This window comes from Hypanus sabinus, chromosome X1 (genome assembly GCF_030144855.1).
Source record: "Hypanus sabinus isolate sHypSab1 chromosome X1, sHypSab1.hap1, whole genome shotgun sequence".
Classification (NCBI taxonomy): domain Eukaryota; kingdom Metazoa; phylum Chordata; class Chondrichthyes; order Myliobatiformes; family Dasyatidae; genus Hypanus; species Hypanus sabinus.
Window position 1 is genome coordinate 8425399 of NC_082738.1, and position 21631 is coordinate 8447029.

The 21631-nt window shown below is 41.0% G+C and overlaps 1 protein-coding gene across 9 annotated transcripts in view; it reads left to right on the forward strand.

The window, feature by feature from the left end:
* tlk2 (tousled-like kinase 2) overlaps positions 1 to 21631 on the forward strand; it is a 160110-nt gene that overhangs the window by 54468 nt on the left and 84011 nt on the right. For all 9 annotated transcript variants that reach the window (XM_059955729.1, XM_059955736.1, XM_059955737.1 and 6 more), the window contains 5 exons: positions 607 to 675; positions 4906 to 4978; positions 7931 to 7974; positions 13417 to 13515; positions 14311 to 14406. In XM_059955729.1, coding sequence (XP_059811712.1) covers positions 607 to 675; positions 4906 to 4978; positions 7931 to 7974; positions 13417 to 13515; positions 14311 to 14406 — 381 coding nt within the window. The remainder of the gene's footprint in view (positions 1 to 606; positions 676 to 4905; positions 4979 to 7930; positions 7975 to 13416; positions 13516 to 14310; positions 14407 to 21631) is intronic.

Below are 21631 nucleotides of genomic sequence, written 5' to 3' on the forward strand. Positions count from 1 at the left end.
TATAATAGCCTTTTCATTTGATCATGTCATGTGGTATTATTTTTTCTTGTGGAGACCAGCTGTGGGCAGAGAATAGCAGACTTTTTATTCATGAGTTGACTCGTGGGTTCCTGTTTTCCATTTTTGATCTGGTTGTACAGTGTGTGCATAAGGACCAAAGGGAGCAGTACAGGCCACTGGTCCTTCTGTACCTGCTGCATCATTCATTTGATCTTTTGGCTCCATATCACCATATCCCTTTCCTGCACTGACCCCTTATCCCTTGATACCTTTTAATATCTAAAATTCTATCAAAGTATACTCAGCAGCTGGGCCTCTGCAGTACTCTGGGGTAGAAAATTTCAAAAACTCACTACTTCCAAGTCAAGTAGTTCCTCGTTGTCTTTGACCTAAGTGGCCAATCCCTTGAGGTAAATACTGGAACCACTTGGCAGGTTCTTCTGCCTTTTTAGAAGTAGTGTATTGAATAGTTGTTTGTGCTGGCTATTAATTTTCTTAATGAGGTACATTTGCAGCATATAATCCTTGTAAAATGTTGGTGTTGGATGGACTCTGTAATAATGGTTATTAAAGGAGGTAAAGAAATCACCACTCTTCTTTTTGTAGATGCCAGTCAACGAGTCGTCCAACCAGAGCTTGTGTAGCTTGGGATCGCTGAGTGACAAGGAATCAGAGGTTAGTATTTGTGTACCATGGGTGCTTTGTTTGATACATTGATTCTTTCTTGCATAGAAAAGTAAAAGGTGTTTAATTTTTGGGCCTTTGGTGTTCAACAGACTCTTAAGATCACACATTGATTTATCATATTGCCAAGAAACTAGTCCAGTGTAAGACTAAAATCACCTGGTCCTAAAAATTAAAAGAATCTTGCATGAGTACAGTCAAATCTTCTTAAGTATAAACATATATTGGCTGTGAGCTTTACCTTTTTCTTTTTGGTGTGTGGCTTCTTTTGAAATCTGATTGGTCACTTTCACGTAATGGCTCACTGGAGCCATTATCTGAAAGGGGAGTTGGTGCCAGAGTGAAAAACACAAGATGTCTAGCTTCTTCCAGTAATGGAGTAAACCTTTTGGCTAAGATCAAGTGTAGTTTCTGTCGGACTAATTTGTAGATCTCTGGACACTAAAGATGGAAGACATGAGGGACTCTTTTGCAATCCAGCTCTTCTGACATAGAGTTGGATCCTCATGCTGATTGGGGAAACTAACCTAACATCCCTTTTCGGTATTCAATGTTCAAGTTCATTCTGGATCGCTGCAGCTACGCGTGCATCAGCAGGAGGATTGGGATCCGAAACACTGTCAGGTTGGCAGTGAAGGACCTCAGTGAGGAGAATCCCTTTGTCAGGGACTGTTTCATTGGCATGGTCCTGCTTGGAGTGTTGAGAGTTCAAAATGAAGGACATCTTCTGAGTCTAAGACTTCAGCAGTAACAGCTTCTTTAACGTTGTCTTCAGGAACACGGTGGGATGGCAGAAGTTGGTGCAGGATTGTCGGTAAGCCCCAATCTGAACATCTGGTTGTCCAGTGCAGTGTAATCTTCAGTGCAATCAGAAAGGCCATCAGACCAAGCACTTCTCAATCACCCTAGACAAGGAGGAATCAATGAAGGGGGGAAGGGCAGAGAGACGAGAACAATGATGGGTGGTGAAAAGGAAGTCCCAGAAGACACCATCCAAGAGACAATGGGCTCTTGAGAGTAAAAGGAATGAAAAGAAAAAGGATAGGACAGCAGATAGAAGCCAGCAGCCTCTAATTGTCAGAAGATGAAGCAAATACAGGAAGCTGATGATGTGGGTAGAGGAAGCACCCAACCAAGGGAGTCAACAACCAAATATGGATAAGGGAGATCAGGAGCAACACAGGCTATCAGCCCCCAGCTCCAGGAGACTAGGATCAACACAGTCTAATGCATACCAGCTCTGGAGTCTGGGAATTGTACAGAAGCCTCTGGCTCCCTGCTCTGGGGGACCGAGAGCAGAGCAGGAGCTGTCACCTCTGGCTTTGGGAGAACTGCACCTGATGCACCCCAGCTTAGAGAGGTGGATGGTGCCGGTCAACCAGAGTGATATATTGTAACAGGACCACAGACCAACTTGTCTCCAGGCACACCTCTAGCATTGCCACGACTGGGGAAGGACCATTCTCAGTACCCGAGCCCACAAACAGCGAGGCAGTTTATCAAGGCTATAGGCATGAACACATCAGACTGAGTGACAGTGGACAAGAACATTGATTGCAGAAGTCAATTAAGGTGATAAAACTAGCATTCTTAAACATGAGCAGTATGAAGGGCACTGTGCAATGCCTTGCAAGTACCTTACTGAGGTCAAGGCTGATGTGAACTTACAGAAGTGCAAGCTACCACATCTTTGCAACTAACGGAGGTGGTCGTGATGTAGTTTCCACAGTTTGTGTGGTTGTTGGTGGGGGGGAGGGGGCAGTAACTGTCTTGCTTCTGGCCTGGTGATTCTGCTGCAGGGAGGCAAGTTCTCAATCACCCTAGTCAGAGGTGGTTGTGGTGAGTCTCCTCATGGCAGACATAATATACTAAAATAGCCAAGCTGCACAATGTCTTTAATACCTCTGCAGGTGGAGCGCAGCTACAACCCACCTGGTCATAACTGTACATCTTGGCCTGGTCCTGGATTGACTTCCTCTTCATTTTGAAGCCAGTCATGGTCAGATCACCATCAAGCTAGTGTTCTTCCCTGATCACTGCCTTCTGTCACCTACAGGAGGACCAGAAGGTTGGCAGGGGGACATGAAGTCCCTCTTTAATTACCCTGTGCACAGGTGGGAAGTGACCAAGGAGACATTGAGGTTTTCTATCCACAGAGGGGTTCAGAAAGCAAGGTAGGATCAGACAGAGCTGTACAAATTCCAGAGGGAGTTGCAGCAACTTCTGGAGTCAAGGGAGTGTATATGTGAAGGAGGAACTACGAGAGGTGAAAGTCCAGCAAGCCCAGTTCTTCACCGCTGTATCCTCCAGGTTCATCTTACATTCTAGCATTTGCACCATGACACAGGATGAGATATACTTGCAATTCTTTCTAAAGGTTCACAGCAAGAGCACTGTGATCCACAGCCTTAAGGAAGATGACCATTCAGTTGCATCCCTCACAGACGTATTAAGGATCTGCAGATCCTTCTATGCTGGTCTGTACAACAGAAAGGCCACAGACAGCACAGCTTCCCAGAACTTCCTGTCCTGTATCATGGAAATGTGATTCCTGGTGGACCTGAATGGCTCTATCCATTCCTTTGACTCTAATAAAACACCTGGAAGTGATTGCTTGCTGTCTGAGCTGTATAAGGAGAAGGGGAATTCTGTTCATCTGGTGATCTAAGATAGTGAGTCAGATGGGTCAAGATGTACAAGTTACTGGACAGTGGAGACAAAATCTTATCTAATTTCACTGTCATCTTGATGTTCATCTTCATGTATGGCTGCATCAGGCTTTTTGTACAACCTAATTAAGTTGACACCAAAAACCACTACATGCTGTGGTTCTTCTTGTCCCTGGTGTTGCAAAGGGTGCTGCCACACTAACTATAGTAGAAGAAGAAAGCCCTTAACTCCGAGTGGGGTCATTTCTTAGCAGGCTTTCTTGTTTTTATGAGGCTGAGTTGCTAGCATGACGCTCTACCCAGCAAGAGAGCCGGCTAGATTCGAACTCTGGAGTCCAGCGCTGATGCCACTGCGCCACCAGCCGGCACACTAACTACCCTTCATGGAAAAGTTCTTGCAGATCACCAACTTTGACCACAAGTCCATCAGGCAATGGTCAGCATGCAACATCTTGCAAACACAGGCAAAGGACTCGATAGATACAGTGAGGTGGTTCCCTGAACAAGACTGTCCACACCATCTGACAGAATGCCTCATTGCCAGATCTCACCAGCAGGCACCAAGGTCCTGCTTGGCTGGTGGTGAGAAGGACCCTCCCAGTCAGATCCTTTCTCCATGCTAAAACATCACTCCCACCACACCGTGCTCCTGAAAGATTAGTAGTAAGGACTAGACAGTCACTCACCTCTTTGCGGACTTTGGGTTTGCAAAGAGGGTGTGGAGAAGGATGCAAAGGTCTACATTGTGCTTCATCATGAGCAGCTGAGTAACAGAGGACTCTGATCTATGGGTTGTTCCCAGGGACACAGAGACTAACGTCAAGTACTGTGAGCAAACATCAACTTGCTGAAGGACACAGCTTGGTCTGCCAGTATATCCAGGTGTCTGTGTAGGACTGCTGCCGACTGGCATGTTCCAGGCTGCAGGATTACATGCTGTGGGATGCATTGAAGCTTGGTGCAGCCACTGCAAGGTCTTGGTGGGGGAGGACCACAGTATCAGAGAGAGAAGGGCTGGGTTGGCTGAGGAAGTCCCTCAACTATTGTAGTGTACTGTACCACTCCAGGGGGCCACATGTGTGACTAGTACTATTGGTTTAAAGAAATGTAATTGAATACTAAATAACGTCTTGTCTACGAATATACAAATAAAAAGGCAGCGCATGGTTTGTTCTTGTAAATAATTTTTCTTTATGAATAAAGTTTATTTTGTTTAATGATTTACCTTTATCAGAATGAAGCTGTGTTGCAGTAGCACTAGCTGATGCTGATTTGAGAGCAAGTTTCATCCTAGAAGTGTGTGTGTGGTTTTTTTTCTTAATTATTGATCAGTTGACAACTTTTAGAAACACCTTTTATTTTGGAGCTCCTTTCAACTTTTATGTGGAAAGGAATTAGATTGTAAGCTAATTTATCTCTGGTCATGTCTCCCCTTAACCCTCTTCTCCATTCTCCAAGAGCACATGGGATGGTTATTTAAAAACTTGTGTTGCTCATTGAATTTTACAGACCAGGAATTTTTGTTTTGAGTATTTTTTTTTCTCATATCTAGACACCAGAGAAGAAACAAAATGAGCAACGGGGAAGGAAGAGAAAGGCAGATTCTTACAATGATGCCAATCAAGGTCAGTTATTTTTCTGCTGGAAATATTCCTTTAGATTTGACAGTACTGTTACTGTTGGAGTTCAGAGAATGTGCTATATTTGGAAACCAGTGTGCTTCCTGTGAAAAAGACAATTGTTTTGGAGATGTGTTTGCAGTGGGTTACCCTAATGCAGCCTTCTGTTTGCATTTAAGTCATTTCAATTTCTGATTGTTTAATTGGAATATTTTCTTCAGCTGCTGCTTGTTTACATAATTCATACTTACTACCTTTTTAACTTTGTAAAGGAAGTCCAAATGTGTTTTACAGAACTGTGAAACAAATATTTAGGGTACTGCCATGTTCAAAACAGCTTTTTAAATACAAGTGGCTATTTGAATACAGGGAAGGCGGTTATTCAGGCAATTGTCCCTCAGTTGCTGAATGGAGCTAATCAATTAATCTAGTGTTATGCTGTTGCCTTTTTTAAAAAATCTTAAATCTTAAAACATCAACAATATACAGAAATCTCAGTTGTTGAGATTCTTCATGTTTCCACTATCCCTTCCTGCGGCCAAAATCTCCATTTAGCACCAAAACCCAGTTCCTGCATAATCTCTTAGGGTTTGAAAATCTGGGTCTAGTTGTCACAACTGGGGTCTTCCTTGGTTGCAGTGGATGCCTGTGACTAAGTCTGTGCCTTGTCATGCGCTTCGCTCCTCATGAACTGCCTTCCTGGCTGTTGGATCTCCTTGTTGCTCTCATCTGCCCAGTCCGCTGGAGCTGACATCACATGAGACCACCGGCTGCCCTCACCTTGGTTAGCCCGCCTTTTCAAAGTGGTGTACCAAGATGTGGTTGCTGCCGCTTGCAAACAGCTGCTTATGCCACAGGTGAGAGCGGAGTGTCCGGTGTGGCCTAAAGGCGAGTGACAAGCCCCCTTCACCAGAGGTGACACCCCTCCCTGGACACCACATACACCCCATAATAAACTCTTGATTATCTGGCACATTTGGGACTTTGCTACTGGACTGATAAATTTTCCAGCCTATTGGATATGATTTTGCTTTATACCCAAATTCTTTCTTTTCTTTCTTTTTCAATCTTTTTATTAAATTTCATATATAAAAAAAAAACAACACAAAATAATGAATAGATTACAGATTCAATAAACTTGAGATTACATTAGTAATAGGATAATAATATCCTATTAAAACATCCATCAACAAAAGGTGCATAAATCAATCAAGTCTATGTAAATATATATGAAAAACAAAAATAATCGTCGAAAAAAGAGAAAAAAAAAATTGAAATTATATATGAGAAAAAATATATAATGAAAAAAAATACTAAACTAACACTAACATGGGCAATAATAACACTTTATAAATATATAAAGGTGTCAAGAAAAGAACTCCAGAACTCCATACCTGAACAAGTATAAGTAGAGAAAAGGATCTGAAATAAGCCAAATTAATTCATATGAAAGTGTCGAATAAATGGTCCCCAGGTTTCTTCAAATTTAATTGAAGAATCAAAGATAGTGCTTCTGATTTTTTCCAAACTCAAATAAGAAATAGTTTGGGAGAGCCACTGAAATGTAGTAGGAGGATTTACTTCTTTCCAGTTTTGTAATATAGACCTTCTGGCAATTAATGTTACAAAGGCAATCATTCGTCTGATTGAAGGGGAAAGTTGATTGCCATCTTCATTTGGTATACCGAAAATTGCAGTAATAAAATGGGGTTGTAAATCGATATTCCATACTGAGGAAATGACATCAAAAATGTCCTTCCAATAGTTATGTAAAGTGGGACATGTCCAAAACATGTGAGTCAATGAAGCCACTTCTAAGTGACATCTGTCACATTGAGGATTGATATGCGAATAAAATCGGGCAAGTTTATCTTTAGACATATAAGCTCTATGTACAATTTTAAATTGTATTAAAGCATGTTTAGCACAAATAGAGGAGGAATTAACCATTTGTAAAATTTTTTCCCATTTATCTGTTGATATATTACATCGAAGTTCTTTTTCCCATTCTTGTCTAATTCTATCCGATATTTCTGGCTGTATCTTCATAATCATGTTATAAATAAAAGCTACTAATCCCTTCTGACAAGGATTAAAAGTAAAAATCAAATCTGAAAAATCCGATGGAGTTGAATTAGGAAAAGATGGAAGAATTTTATGTAAGAAATTTCTAATTTGTAAGTATCTAAAAAAATTAGATTTAGGTAATTCAAATTTGTTGGATAGTTGATCAAAGGACATCAAAGTACCTTCAAAAAAAAGATCACGAAAACATTTTATACCTTTCCTTTTCCATATACTAAAAGCTTGATCTGTCAATGAAGGTTTAAAAAAAAAATTACATAAAATAGGGCTGTCCAAAGCAAAGTTTTTCAGATTAAAGAATTTGCGAAATTGAAACCAAATTCGTAGTGTATGTTTAACAACAGGGTTAGATATCTGTTTATTGAATTTGGCTAAATCAATAGGAAGAAAAGAACCAAGAACGGAAAATATAGAATATCCCTTAACCTCACTACATTCCAAATTTACCCACTGTGGGCACACAGGTGAATCCAAATCTAGTTTCCAGTACATTAGGTTACGAATATTATTCGCCCAATAATAAAATCTAAAGTTAGGTAAAGCTAGACCACCATCTTTTTTAGACTTTTACCCAAATTCAATTTTAATTAGTTTTTTTCTAGATGCTAGACAATATTGCAATAAATTTTCCAGAGGATCATGATTGAGTGAGTAGAAAGGAAGTGCAACAAATATGACATAATGAGTCAGATGCTGAACCATTCACATTTCCAAATTGTTGGATCTTGGATTATTGGAGAAGTTCAAGTTGTAGCACATTTGTACAGATTTTTTTGCTGTTTCATATTCAGAAGAGTGGGGAAATAGATCTTCAACTCTCAACTTCAAAGAATTCTTTTATCTTGTTGCTAATACTTCATTGTTTCATTGTAGGCAAAGGCAATCCAAGGGGACATAAAATTAGTGATTACTTTGAGGTAAGCTGCAGAGTATTACACCAGGCATGTCCTTGTATTACACTCAATGCTGTATTGTTCACTTGTCAGTTTCAAGTTATCAACTGTTATGAGCAAAAAGCTCAATTATTTCCTGTAACTTAAATTAGGCATTGTATGTAGAGGTAGGACATTCAGCACATACCCAGTTTTAAGGCAGATGGAAGCGGTGGAACAATGTGAAGGTTTTCATTGTGTGTTAGTGTTTAATTAACATTAACAATATATTTTAAAATTCAATGCAAAATGCTAACCCTTGTGCTGTTGATGGGTATAAGGAGATTTTCTGTCCAGATTAGTTATTAACTTGTACACTACCTGTGTGTCATGTATTAAGACCTCTTGTTATACTTGACTGATTACATTAGACAGCAATTTTTAAAAAAAAATGTTGCTTCTTCAAAAATTTTTTTGTTTATGATGGACCACTTGAAGCTGAACAGAAATATAATTTCAGACTAGTATCACCTGAATTTGGAGAAACAAGAATTTAACTTTAAATATAATGCATTTAATTGCATAACTGTGCTGACGCTGTGCAATAGTTCAGCTAAGTTAAAAATGTTTAGTTGATTTTCACTTGTAGTCTGTGTCTGAGGCTCTCACTTAAGTGTCCAACAATAATCGGGCAGCATTGATGGATTCCAGTTGCCCTGGTATGGTTTCTCCATGACTGCAATGTCCTGGTGAAACCTTTCACCTTGTTCATCACTGACAGTGCCAAGAGTTGCAGGAAAGAAGTCTCTATGGGAAAACAAAAAATGAATCTTTGACATGTTGCACTTCATGGTTTTGTATGCTTGAAGCATGTTGTCAACCAGCAGCATGTAGTTTGGTGCTCTGTAGTTGCCGAGAAAATTTTCAACAGCATCCTTGAATGCCTTCCATGTGATTTTTCTCTGGTCCTCCTAGAAGTTCTGTAGATTGCCTGTCATTGATGACCTGTGCAGTTTGTGGGCCAACAAAAATGCCTACCTTAATCTTGGCAACAGTTATTCTTGGAAACATCTGTCTCAAATATCAAAATCCTTCACGGAAATTTTTTGTGCCTGGTGACAGCAGATTCCATCCTTGCAGTCTTGAACCCAGTAATTCTGCTTTTGCCTTTGACGAACCCAGGTTTCTGACCTGGTCATTTAACTCTGAGTTATCAGATGAGACTCACTCGATATAAAGGGTTTATAATCTGTATCAGTGTCTATTTCCATTCCTGGCTTGTGCATCACGGTGTCTTCATCTGCCTCTTCCAGACTCCATGTCTCTGGTGGCTTCAGTACTGGAAGACTATCGTCATGCAGCACAGGTCTCATGGCTGAAGGGAGATTGGGTATTCAATGGGTTTCTTGTTTTTAGCAGAGAAACCAGACACACTGGTCAGACGGAAGTAATAGTCTGTCACATGACCTTTCTGTTCTTGCCGTATTATTGGGACAGTGAATAGCATTGACTTCCAAGTACCTCTGAGCTAAGCTCCAAGATCAACAGCGCCTATTGCGCAGCAAATATGAATAGCCCAGGCTTTGTCTTGTCGCCAATTTTACAGCCAAATTAGAGCTCATAGACTTAATACGAGAAGTTGTACTCCATCCTTGAGATCTAAGCATATACTCGCCACAAATATAACAGAGTATCGCGGCTGTTGCAAAATTAGCAAGTTATTTTGCTGCTGAAAATATAATTACTTTATTATACAGAGTACACAATATGCTATGCAAAAACTGTTTACCTGACCTCTGCTGCGCAAGTAAAGCATGCGCATCAATGTGATCGCAAATCAATATACATGCAAACGCAGTGCAAAGTATGATGTATGTGCGATGTATAGCCTTTCTAAAAACCTGCCCTGCCCTGCAGCCTGCCTAAGCATGTACAGGCATGCCTTAAAGAGAAAACCTTTCAGCTTACATTGTCAACAACATTTTAATTGACTTGAATTATGAATTGAAATGACAAATATGGGTGGTTTAAAACAAAAATCGTACATGATGGGGAAATTTCATGGCAATTTGCATGAAAGCAGCCCTGAATCTTTAAGATGCACCCAAAGGTATTCAGGAAACAAAATCTTGGTTGTCCAGTGTTATTTGTGGTTGTTTTAAAGTTGGTTCTTGCATTTGAATAGTGTGTCTGTAAGTACCTCATACAGCTAACTACCCTCATTTGTCCAAATCAGTATTTAGCTAATTTAGTCTATCACCTCTATTCTTTATTGAGCAAAAATTGTTTACCTGAACTCTGCATACAATCGGTTGAGATTTTGCATTTGAAGCCCGTAAGAGATTTTTCCCTCCACAACAGGATTTCTGAAAAAAGTTTTGGGCTTTTCTACTAGTTTTATCCAAGGTCATCCTTTGTCTTGTTTTGTATTATCTGATGCTCAGGTGTTGACACTTGGTAATTAACTCATTAACTATCACATTAACCTTAATACACTGGGATTTAAAAGTAACTTGAGTCATTTTCCAAAGAGTTGAAGCTCATCCTTAAGGAAAAAAAGTGGGCTGCGCACAAAAAAAATACTGGTGGAATTTAGCAGGTCAGGCAGCATCTATGGAAATAAATAAGCAGTCGATGTTTTGGGCTGAGGCCCTTCTTCAGGTCTGGAAAGGAAGGGGGAAGATTTTAGAATAGAAAAGGTGGGAGTGGGGAAGGAGATTAGCTAGACGATGATAGGTGAAGCCAAGTGGCTGGGGAAGAAGGAATTTGATGGGAGAGGAAAGTAGACTACTGGAGAAAGGGAAGGAGGGGCACTGGGGGAACATGATGGGCAGACGAGAAGAGGTAAAAGGCCAGAGTGGGGAACAGAAGAAGAGGGAAGGGGGAGGGAAATATTTTACCAGAAGGGGGAATCAAAATTGATGCCATCAGGTTGGAGGCTGCCCAGATGGAATACAAGGTATTGCTCTTCCACTCTGAGTGTGGTCTCGTGGCAAAAGAGGAGGCCATGCACTGACATATGGGAATGTGGAAAGGAATTAAAATGGTTGGCCACTGAGAAATTCCACTTCCTGCGGATGGAGCGGAGGCACTCAACAAAGCGATTCCATAATTTGCATTTCATTTCTTCATTGTGGTTAAGGCTGCATTGGGGACACTGGATACAATAGATGACCCAGAAGATTCACCACACATGGTGGTGGAGGGTAAATGTAAAAATGCTGTTCCCTTTTCTCAGTTTCTTCGTCTCTGCCACATCTGTTTCCAGAATGAGGCTTTCCTTTCCAGGACATCAGAGATGACTTTCTTCAAAGAACGAGGTTTTCCTTCATCCACCATTGACGCTGCCTTCATACGAATCTCCTCCGTTTCCCAGACTTCCGTGTTCATTGCATCTTCCCACTGCCTTAACAGGAATAGAGTTCCACTTGTCCTCACCTACCACCCCATGAGCCACTGCATTATTCAACACATTATTCTCTGTAACTTCTGCCATCTTCAGTAGGATCATACCACCAAATGCGTCTTCACCCACCCCACCTTCTGCTTTCCACTGGGATCACTCATTCCACGATTGCCTTGTCCATTCATCCCTCCGCACTAATCTGCCCTCTGGCATATACCTCTGCAAGCAACCAAAATTCTACACCTGCCCATTTATCTCCTCCCTCACTTCCATTCAGAGCCATAAACAGTCCTTCCAAGTGAGGCAACACTTCACCTGTGAATCTCTTAGGGTTGTCTGTTGTATCTAGCACTCCTGATGTGGCCTCCTCTACGTTGGTGAAACCAGATGTAAGTTGTGGGACCGTTTTGTGGACCACCTCTGCTCTATCCACTAAGAGCGGAATTTCCTGTTGGCCAACTATTTAATTCTTGTTTCTATTCCCATTCCGACATATTGGTTCATGACCACCTATTGTGCCACAATGAAGTCACTCTCAGGGTGAAGATGCAACACCTCATAACGTCTAGGTAGCTTCCAACCTGATGGCATGAATATCAATTTCTCCTTCTGGTAAAATTTCCCTCTCCATTCCCTCTTGTATTTCCCATTCTGGCCTCTTAACTCATCTGCTTATCACCTCCCCTGGTGCCAGTCCTCCCTTTCTCCTTTGGTCCACTCTCCTCTCTTATCAGATTCCTTCTTCTCCAGCCCTTTACCTTTCCCACCCAGCTGCCTTCACCTATTTTAGCTATTCCTCCTTACCCTTGCCCCACTTTCCTATTCTGGAGTCTTTCCCCCTTTGGGTCTCTGCCTGAAGTATCAACTGTTTCTCTCCTTAAATGCTGCCTGATTTGCTGAGTACCTCCAGCATTGTGTGTGCGTGTGTGGGGCTCTGGATTTCTAGCAACTACAGAATCTCATGTGTTTCTGGTACAGTCGACTTTTTTTCGAATGCAAGCTGGTTTATTTGACCTAAAAGGAACATGAACTTCAAATGTCTCCTCTACGCAGTGAGAAGTGAGGACATAACAGTTTGTCGTGGATAAAGGGGCTAAGTGCATTGCACCCTGATATATTAATGATATAAAGACATGTGGGAAAGTAAATTGTGAGAAGGACACAAAGGCTGGATAGAAATACCGTATAGTTAATTGAGTGGGCAAAAATTTGATGTAAGGTGATCAAATTTTGGAGAAAGAATTGAAAAGTGTTTGTTTGAACGGTCATTGATTATCCCCACCCAAAAACGCATAGCATGCAGGTATAGTAAGTAATAAGGAGGGCAAATTGGATGTTGGCCTTATTATAGAGTGTGAAATATCAAAGCATGCAAGTCTTGCAGTGACTGCAGGGTTTGTAACCACACCTAGATTCTGTGTGCACTGGTGGTCTCCTTGTATCCCTCAAGCACTTGCCTGGAAACATTTTTGGAACATTTTTAGAAAGTAGGTTGTTGCGATGAATGAATTACTTTATGAAGGAAGGTTGGGCATATAAAATTTAAAAGAATGGGAGATTGTTCTAGAATGTACATGATTCTGAATGGCAGCACATCATTGCTACAAACACAGCTAAAGATGGGGAGCAAAGGGCGTTTGTAACTGGCTGCATATTCAGATCAAATTTTTAATGTGATTGAACTCAGCAGTGAACAATGGATTTTACTGGTTCCCTTGGCAATGCTGAGTTAGGCTTCAGATATTCGGTTTAGTTGGAGTGGCGGCCTTTTATGTAATGGAACTACTTAATGCAATATTTTAGTATAGCACATTGGTATGTATATGTTAAGATGTATCAGTTAAGCTGAGATTAGAGTGTAATGTGGTCCAACATCACTTAAAGTTGAAAGATCAGAATGTTCTACACTTATTGAGTCAGATTTTAATTTATACAGGTAGTAGAAAATACTGGACCATAGTTTGTTCATCCCATCATTTGTTAATTTGCATGGAAAGCAATGGCTGTTATTTTGGTCACTCTGAGCTAGCTTCTGTTATGTTGTTGTGTAATGTCCTACCCAACTATTATCTGTGTTTCAGTTTGCTGGTGGGAATGTCACAGGCACAAGTCCAGGCCGGAGTGTGCCACCTGTAGCTCGCTCATCGCCACAACATTCCCTGTCATATTCGTCACCTTCTGTGAGTATTATGTATTTTATGGGATATATCTTTTAAGTTACAATGCTGCCCCTCTACTAATTTAATGAAAAACATTATTCCAACACCAATTAGAAATTACTTACTGGGCATCCAAGTCTTGTATATTATTTTACTACTAATGAAATATTCACATCAAGAAATTGAAATAAAGAGCTGTGTCTAAACTGGCTGGAGTGCCAAGGAAATAATCCAAGAGAAGATGCTTGAAGGAGCAATCAGGTGCCCGATTCACATAAGGTCACTGGTTTGATGAAACAGTGGTTTATGTGATTTCATCTTTGAAAGAGTGTTGTAGGTATTCTAGTTCACAGATTTGTGCTCTGATATCAGAGAGAAAGTATTGACAGGAGAACTGAGAGAGAACAATTATTACCGAGGATAGGAAAAAGTAAGCAACAAAGGGTTGGGTGGGGGGAGAGTTGTGTGTCAAAGGAGAATGGAGTAAGAGAGAAGAGTTGCTGCTGAGCAAAGTAGAGGTGCTTAGGTAGAGCTTTTATGGAGAAGTAAATATACTTGGGAAATACCTTACAATTTTGGGTAGCATTGTGAAGGTTAGCATGTGGCAAACACTTGCTGAAGGATTATTGATCATCAGACTTCAGATTCTTGGGTATGTGATTGAGTATTCACTTGCTAGAAGGGTGGGATTCACAAGGGAAGTTACTTTAGGCCAAAGTGCAAAACGAGTCACTATCAATTTATGAGCAGTATCTATATTGAAGCTAAAATGGTTTGAGATTTGAAATGATGCATGTTCTTTGTTTTAAATCCGAGGTTCAGCATGGCAGTCCGTCATCAGTGGGGTCAGCCAACACAGAGCATTCCTGTAATTCACAAAAGATAATTAATGTACAACATAAGCAATCGCAGGTATGATTTGCATAAAAGTACAAATCAGAGCTCAATTTCAAAAACGAGTGATTCTGATTAAGGGTTTTGGCCTGGAATGTGGACTATTTATTCCCCTCATAGATGATACCTGACTACTGAGTTCCTTTAGTATTTTGTGTATTGCTCAATTCAATTTCAGCTTTAAGCTTATCAGTTGTATCACCGTCATCATGTGCCATGTTGTATGACGTGGGTAATCATGGTCTTTCCATGACCATGATTGTTCTTACCAAATGTTTCAACAGAGGTGGTTTGCCATAGACTTCTGAACAGTGTCTTTACAAGACGGGTGAGTCCAGCCATTATCAATACTCTTCAGAGATTGTTTGCCTGGCGTCAGTGGTCACATAACCAGGACTTGTGATATGCATCAGCTGCTCCTACGACCATCCACCTCCTGCTCCCATGGTTTCACGTGACCCTGATCTGGGGGGGAGAGAGGGCGTCAAGCAGGTGATGCACCTTGCCCAAGGGTGAACTGCAGGCTAGTGGAGGGAAGGAGCACTTTACACCTCCTTTGGTAAAGTGTATCTCTACACCACCACTTAGGTCAATTGTATGGTAAAATAATGTCAGAGTTGGAATGGGACTAAAAAGGAAGGGGTTAATTCAGTTTGGGTCAGCTCCAGCCCACTATTCTCCCTCTCCACACGCATCTGTGGTTCCACCTATCACTTGCCAGTCTCCATTTCACCCTTCATTTTCATTTCTGTATCCTAACTGTCTTCCCTTGGGCTCAGTTCTGATGCTAGATCTTGACCTGAATGAAATGTTGGCCATCGTTTTGCCTCCAAAAGGTGCTACATGGCTCATTGAATTCTACCAGCAATTTGTTTTTAGCTTTAATACATCATCTCAATTTTTATGAGAACCAGGGTTATTGGAGAGGAAATGGATTTGGATTTTGATTTTCAACTGAGCAGAATGCCAGAGCAAGATAAGTATTGAAAATTGGCTAGACGAAAGGCAGGCAAATTGCCAGAATCTGACTGGATTAATTTGTGAATGCTGAGAAGAATAGAAGGGAACTGAGAAAAAAATTTAATCCATCTTTAGTTTTTGTAAAGATGTTTGCTGGAGAGCACAAGAATGCCCAACTCAATAACCATGATTAGATTAATTATAGGATTAGTACAAATTACTAGATCCATAATTCAAAAATTCTAATTAAAGTGTTGTCATGATAGATCTGGAACTTAATTCAGTTAATAATCAGTAGTTCTAAGAAACACACAGATCTTATTGATGATGTTAACAGAGCTACCAGATTGTCATTTAAGTCTATCTGGTTCAGTGATGTCACTGGGGGCAGGAGGGCATATGGTGGAAGTGGATGCAAAGAATTGGAAAGTTATGAAAAGCAAAATTTTATTCAGATTCTGATAGCTGGGAGAGATGCAAAAGAATCTTATTTGACAATCTTACCGACTATTGGAAGCAATCTTAAGGGCACAATAAAATTAGCTCACAGCTCTAGAAAGACATTTTGGAAGAATATGACCACTAGCAATGTGAGGTTCTGAGAACTAATTAAGTGATATTGTACACTCTATTATGTACCTACTCTACATAATAAAGCAGCCACTGAGTGTATGCTCACTGTCTTCTGCTGCTGTAGCCCATTCACCACTTCAAGGTTCATGTTGTACAATCAGAGATGCTTTTCTGCACACCACAGTTGTAACGAGTGGTTATATGAGTTACTGTTGCCCTCTTGTCAGCTTCAACCAGTCTGGCCATTCTCCTGACTTCCCCCATTAACAAGGTGTCTTAGCCCACAGAACTGCTGCTCACTGGATGTTTTTTACCATTGTTTCTCACGCTGTTCTCTGTAAACTCCAGAGACTTGTCTGTGACAAGCTCAGGAGATCAGTTTTTGAGATACTCAAACTGCCCTGTTGGCATCAACAATTATTCCATGGTCAAAGTCACTTAGATCATATTTCTTCTCCATTCTGATGTTTGGTCTGAGCAACAATTGAACTTCTTGACCATGTCTGCATACTTTTCTGCATTGACTTGCTGCCACATGGGTGAGATTTTCTCAAAGAATAGTACCGGGGAGGGGAAGTCTTATTTCAGAAAGAAAGGTATCTTGAAGTCACCTTGTGTGGTAAGTTTCATCAGAGAAAACATAACAGATGAATGCAATGAAGGAACAAAGAATGAAATGAAGTTTTTAGGAAACTGGGTAAAACAAAGTGTAATTGAGATAGCTGTAGGAGGAGGTAGGTTTGTAATCAATGTTAGTGGGTAACCTATTTGCAGAGATAAAGATAGATACAAAAAAAAGTTGTAAAAATGAGATTGAGTTCTGCATGAGTACAAGAGAGAGCACCATTGATATGGGTTTATTATTTACACATTTACCAAGATACAGTGAAAAGCTTGTCTTGCATTCTGTTCATACAGATCAGATCATTACATGGTACATTGAGTTGGAGTAAAACAAAATAATAACACAGAATAAAGTGTAACAGCTACAGAGAGTACAATGCAGGTAAACAATAAAGCGCAAGATCATAAATGGGATAGATTGTGAAGCCAAAATATTTGTTCAAGAGTCTGATAACAGTTTTCAGGGGTCGGCAACGTTTACCACTGAAAGAGCCAATATGGACCCATTTCCCACAGAAAAGAAAACACTGGGAGCCACAAAACCCGTTTGATATTTAAAATGAAATAATACTGCATACAACGGTTTTTTTTGACTTTATGCTATGTATAAACTATAATGTGTTGCATTTATGAAATTGATGAATTCCTGCAGAGAAAACGAAATTACATTTCTGCATGCAACAAAAACATTTTGAACTCCGAAAAAAAAAAAGATGTTGGGTTGAAGGTTACTCCATAGGTAGCCTACCTTGGATTGAAGAATTAAAAGAAAGTGCGCACTGGTGGGTGTCAGGCATTGGCAGTGGTGATGTATATTAATAGCGATTTAAAAAAAAAACACGTTGTAGCGGTGTAGCGCTACACGCAGCGCTAAAATACACTGCAGTCAAAGGTAACTTTATTCAAACTAAACAGCCTTGATTTAAAGCCTCCCTCAACCCGTCCCCGTGGGCGCGGATGCTCCAAAAGACACGTACTCACAAACCCCCGTAGGCTATCTCCCTTAGCCGGAACGGTGGCTAATTGTGAGCCGTTTCGGATGTGCCAGGAAATGGGGTCTCCACAACGTTTTTAGATTGTACAAGATCACCATAATCTTCAAATTTCGAATTACATTTCAAAAACTAACAAACTACGGGGAGCCGCAGCACAGAGATGAAAGAGCCGCATGCGGCTCCGGAGCCGCGGGTTGCCGACCCTTGAGTTAGATAGACAAGCCTGGTGATAGTGCTTTCAGACTTTTGTATCTTCTGCCTGATGGGAGAGAGGAGGAGAGAGAAGGTCTAAGGTTGGTGGGGTTTTTGATTATGCTGGCTTCTGAGGTAGCAAGAAGTATAGACAGTCCATAGAAGAAAGTTCGTTTCCTGGGATGTGTTGAGCTGTTTCCACAACTGTTTCTTGCAGTTATGTGCAGAGCAGTTGCCATAACAAAACACTTTGCATCCAGCTGGAGTGCTTTCTGTGGTGCATTGAAAAAAAATTGGTAAGGGTTGATGGGGACATGCCAGATTCCTTTAGTGTCCTGAGGAGGTAGAGGTGTTAGTGAGCTTTCTTGCCAATGACATTACTATGGTTGGACCAGTACAGGCTATTGGTGATGTTTGCATCTTGGAACTTGAAGCTCTCAACTTCAAAGCACCATTGATGTAGACAGGAGCACGCGCACTGATCCCCCCCCCCCCCCCCACCCTACCAAAGTCAATAACCAGCTCTTGTTTTGTTGACATTGAGAGAAAGGTGATGCCGTGAGAACATGTCACTAAATGCTCTATCTCCTTCCTGTACCCCGACTTACTGTTATTTGAGATGTGGCTTACTACAGTGGTGTCATCTGCAAACTTGTGGCGCTAGAGAAGAATTTGATCACACAACCATGAGTGTAGAGGGAGTAAAGTAGAGGGCTAAGGACACACAACCTTGTGGAGGGCTAAGGACACACAACCTTGTGGAGGGCAGGTGTATTTAGAAATAGTTGTGAAAGAGGTAATTCTGGCTATCTTTACTAATTGTGGTCTGTTCGGTCAGAGAGTCAAGGATCTTGTTGTAGAGGGATGCATTGACTCCCAGGGTCCAGAGTTTGGGAAAGTTTGCTTGGAATTGTAGCTGTCATCAGTGTACCACAAAAAGAGGTGATGGAGTGGGTCTGGGTAGGCCTGAAACAAAGACTGTTCAAAAGGTCGAAATAACTTGTTGCGAGTAATAAAATAAAACAAAATAATTGAAATATCTGGGCTCAAAACACACAGACCCTTGCAACTCAAAAATTCCTTTGATTTTATTAGTACACAAGGAGAACAACACGGGCTCATCATTCACACAATTCTGAAATCTGAACAGGAAACTGCTATTTTTATACAGAAATCAGCTTATCAGTTACAGATATTGATTGTTGTGAATTGTATGGTTTGAATTCCTTACTCACAAGATCGATCATCATTCACAATAGAAACTAAAGTTAATCAAAACTTCAAGCAGACAGCTGATGATATTTTGAAGTTAATAAACACAATAGGGCCTTGGTTGTTGGGTATGTTTTAAACTCTTATCTTGTCTGTCTCGGTGCTTCCCCCGCCCCCTGTTGAGTACAGGAACACGATGCTTTCTTTTTGGAAAAGTCTCACTACAGAGGCCTCACTCCTCTGGCTTGAGTACACTGTCACAACCTGCCCAGCCTGTCTCGTTAGTAGTAAGCAGAGGTGTGTCCGGTGGTCTCACTAGATTACAACTGCTCCAAGCTACCCTTGCTTTAACCTTTGATTTACTGCAACTTCCACACACACACATCCTACAAATATGAGCATGACTTGAGTCCATATCTACAGTTTTGACCCAAAGAAAGTTAACTTGAAGAAAAGTTACTCAACGGGAGAACAACGTCAGAGGGCAAATGGGTGCTTTGGTGCAGGGAAGCTGATTACGTCCCTGTCCGGGAAGAAGCAGAGGGCCCTCACACTATCATGGTATGGCATGGCAACAGTGCTGCAGGGTGTCAAGAGATGTCATGGATGTACTGTAAATGGGAATGGACTAGTCCAGAGGAGAAAGTAGTTTAGTCGAGGTAGAAACAAATGAGTTCACTGAGGCAAGAGAAAACAGAAGCATGGGTCTGACAGGACAGTCCTGCTTATGGATTTTGGGCAAGAGATAGAAGTGGCTATATTAGGCTGGGCAACTGTAAGCTGCAGAAAGAATGTCTCCTGTGGAAATGAGGCCCATTCCTGTCTGGGAGACCATGTAATATTTGGAAGGTTCCAAAGGGAAGTATGAAGAGGTGTCTGGGCACTGATGTCTGCCCTCTGTGACTAGGTTAATTCACTAAACACAATAGCACCCTCCTTGTCAGCAAGTTGGATGATAAGGTTGGCTCTTGGTTCAGAGGAGGGTAGGTTTGGTTGCAAGAGGAAAGTAGAATAGTTGAGATGCTGTATGTCACGTCAGCATGTAGCAATGAATAGGGTAAATGGCCAGTGGGAAGTGTCCAAGTGGATCAAGAGTACAGAAAATGAGTGAAAGTGGTCACCTTTTGGAGTTAAGGGCATGAAGAAATGAACACTGAGCCAAAGAGTGGTATGTTGAGCTCAGAATTCACTGAAATGTGGACATAATGTTTCACTTGTTCAGTTGTTACTTTGCAGTAACATTTATACTAGAAAAATACAGTGCCTATAAAAAGTATTCCTCCCCCATGTAAAATGTAAAACACAAAATAATTGATTGTATAAGTATTTGCCCCCTTCAAGTCAGTATTTAGTAGAGGCATATTTGGCAGCAATTACAGTCTTGAGTCTGTGTGGATAGGTCTCTTTCAGCTTTACTCATCTGGTCTCTGCAATTTTTCCCCATTCCTTTTTACAAAATTGCTCAAACTCAGTCAGATTGCATGGGGACTGTGAGTGAACAGCCTTTTCAAGATCAGCCACAAGTTCTCAGTTGGATTGAGGTCTGGACTCTGACTTGACCACTCCTGGACATTAACTTCAATGTTTTTAAGCAATTCCAGTGTAGCTTGGGCTTCATGCTTGGGGTCATTGTCTTGCTGAAAAACAAATCTCTCAAGTCGCAGTTCTCTTGCAGACTGCATCAGGTTTTCCTCCGGGATTTCCCTGAATTTTGTTGCATTCGTTTTCCCCTCTACCTTCACAAGCCTTCCAGGGCCTGCTGCAGTGAAGCATCCCCACAGCATGATGCAGCCACCACCATGTTTCATGGTAGGGATGATGAATTTTTAATGCTGTGCGGTAATTGGCTTATGCCAGACATAGTGTTTAGTCTGATGACCAAAAAGCTTAATTTTGGTTTCATCAGACCATAGAACCTTCTTCCAGTTGACTTCAGTCTCCCACATGACTTTTGGCAAACTCCAGCCAAGATTTCATGAGGTTTTTTTATAACAGTGGCTTTCTCTTTGCCACTCTCCCATAAAGCTGTGACTGGTGAAGCACCTGGGTAACAGTTGTTCTCGGTACAGTCTCTCCCATCTCAGCCACTGAAGCTTGTAACTCCTCCAGAGTTGTCAAGGGTCTGTTGATGGCCTCCCTCACTAGTCCCCTTCTTGCATGGTCTCTCAGTTTTTGAGGATGGCCTGCTCGAGGCAGATTTACAGCTGTGCCATATTCTTTCTATTTCTTGATGATTGACTTAACTGTACTCCAAGGGATATTCATTGGCTTAGAAATTTTCTTGTATCCATTTCCTGACTCGCGCTTTTCAACATTTTTGCGGAGTTCCTTTAGGTGTTCTTTTGTCTTCATGGTGTAGATTTTGCCAGGAGACTGACTCACCAGCAATTGGGCCTTCCAGATCCAGGTGTATTTTTAACTACGATCAATTGAAACACCTTGACTGCACACAGGTCTGCAAAACACAGATCTCCATTTAACTAATTATGTGACTTCTAAAACCAGTTGGCTGCACCACTGATAATTTGGTGTGTCATATTAAAAGGGGAGGCGGTGAATTCTTATGCAATTCACTTTGTTTTATATTTGTAATTAATTTAGATCACTTTGTGGAGATCTGTTTTCATTTTGACATAAAAGAGTCTTGTACTGTTGATCAGTGTTTTAACAAAAGCCAAATTAATTCC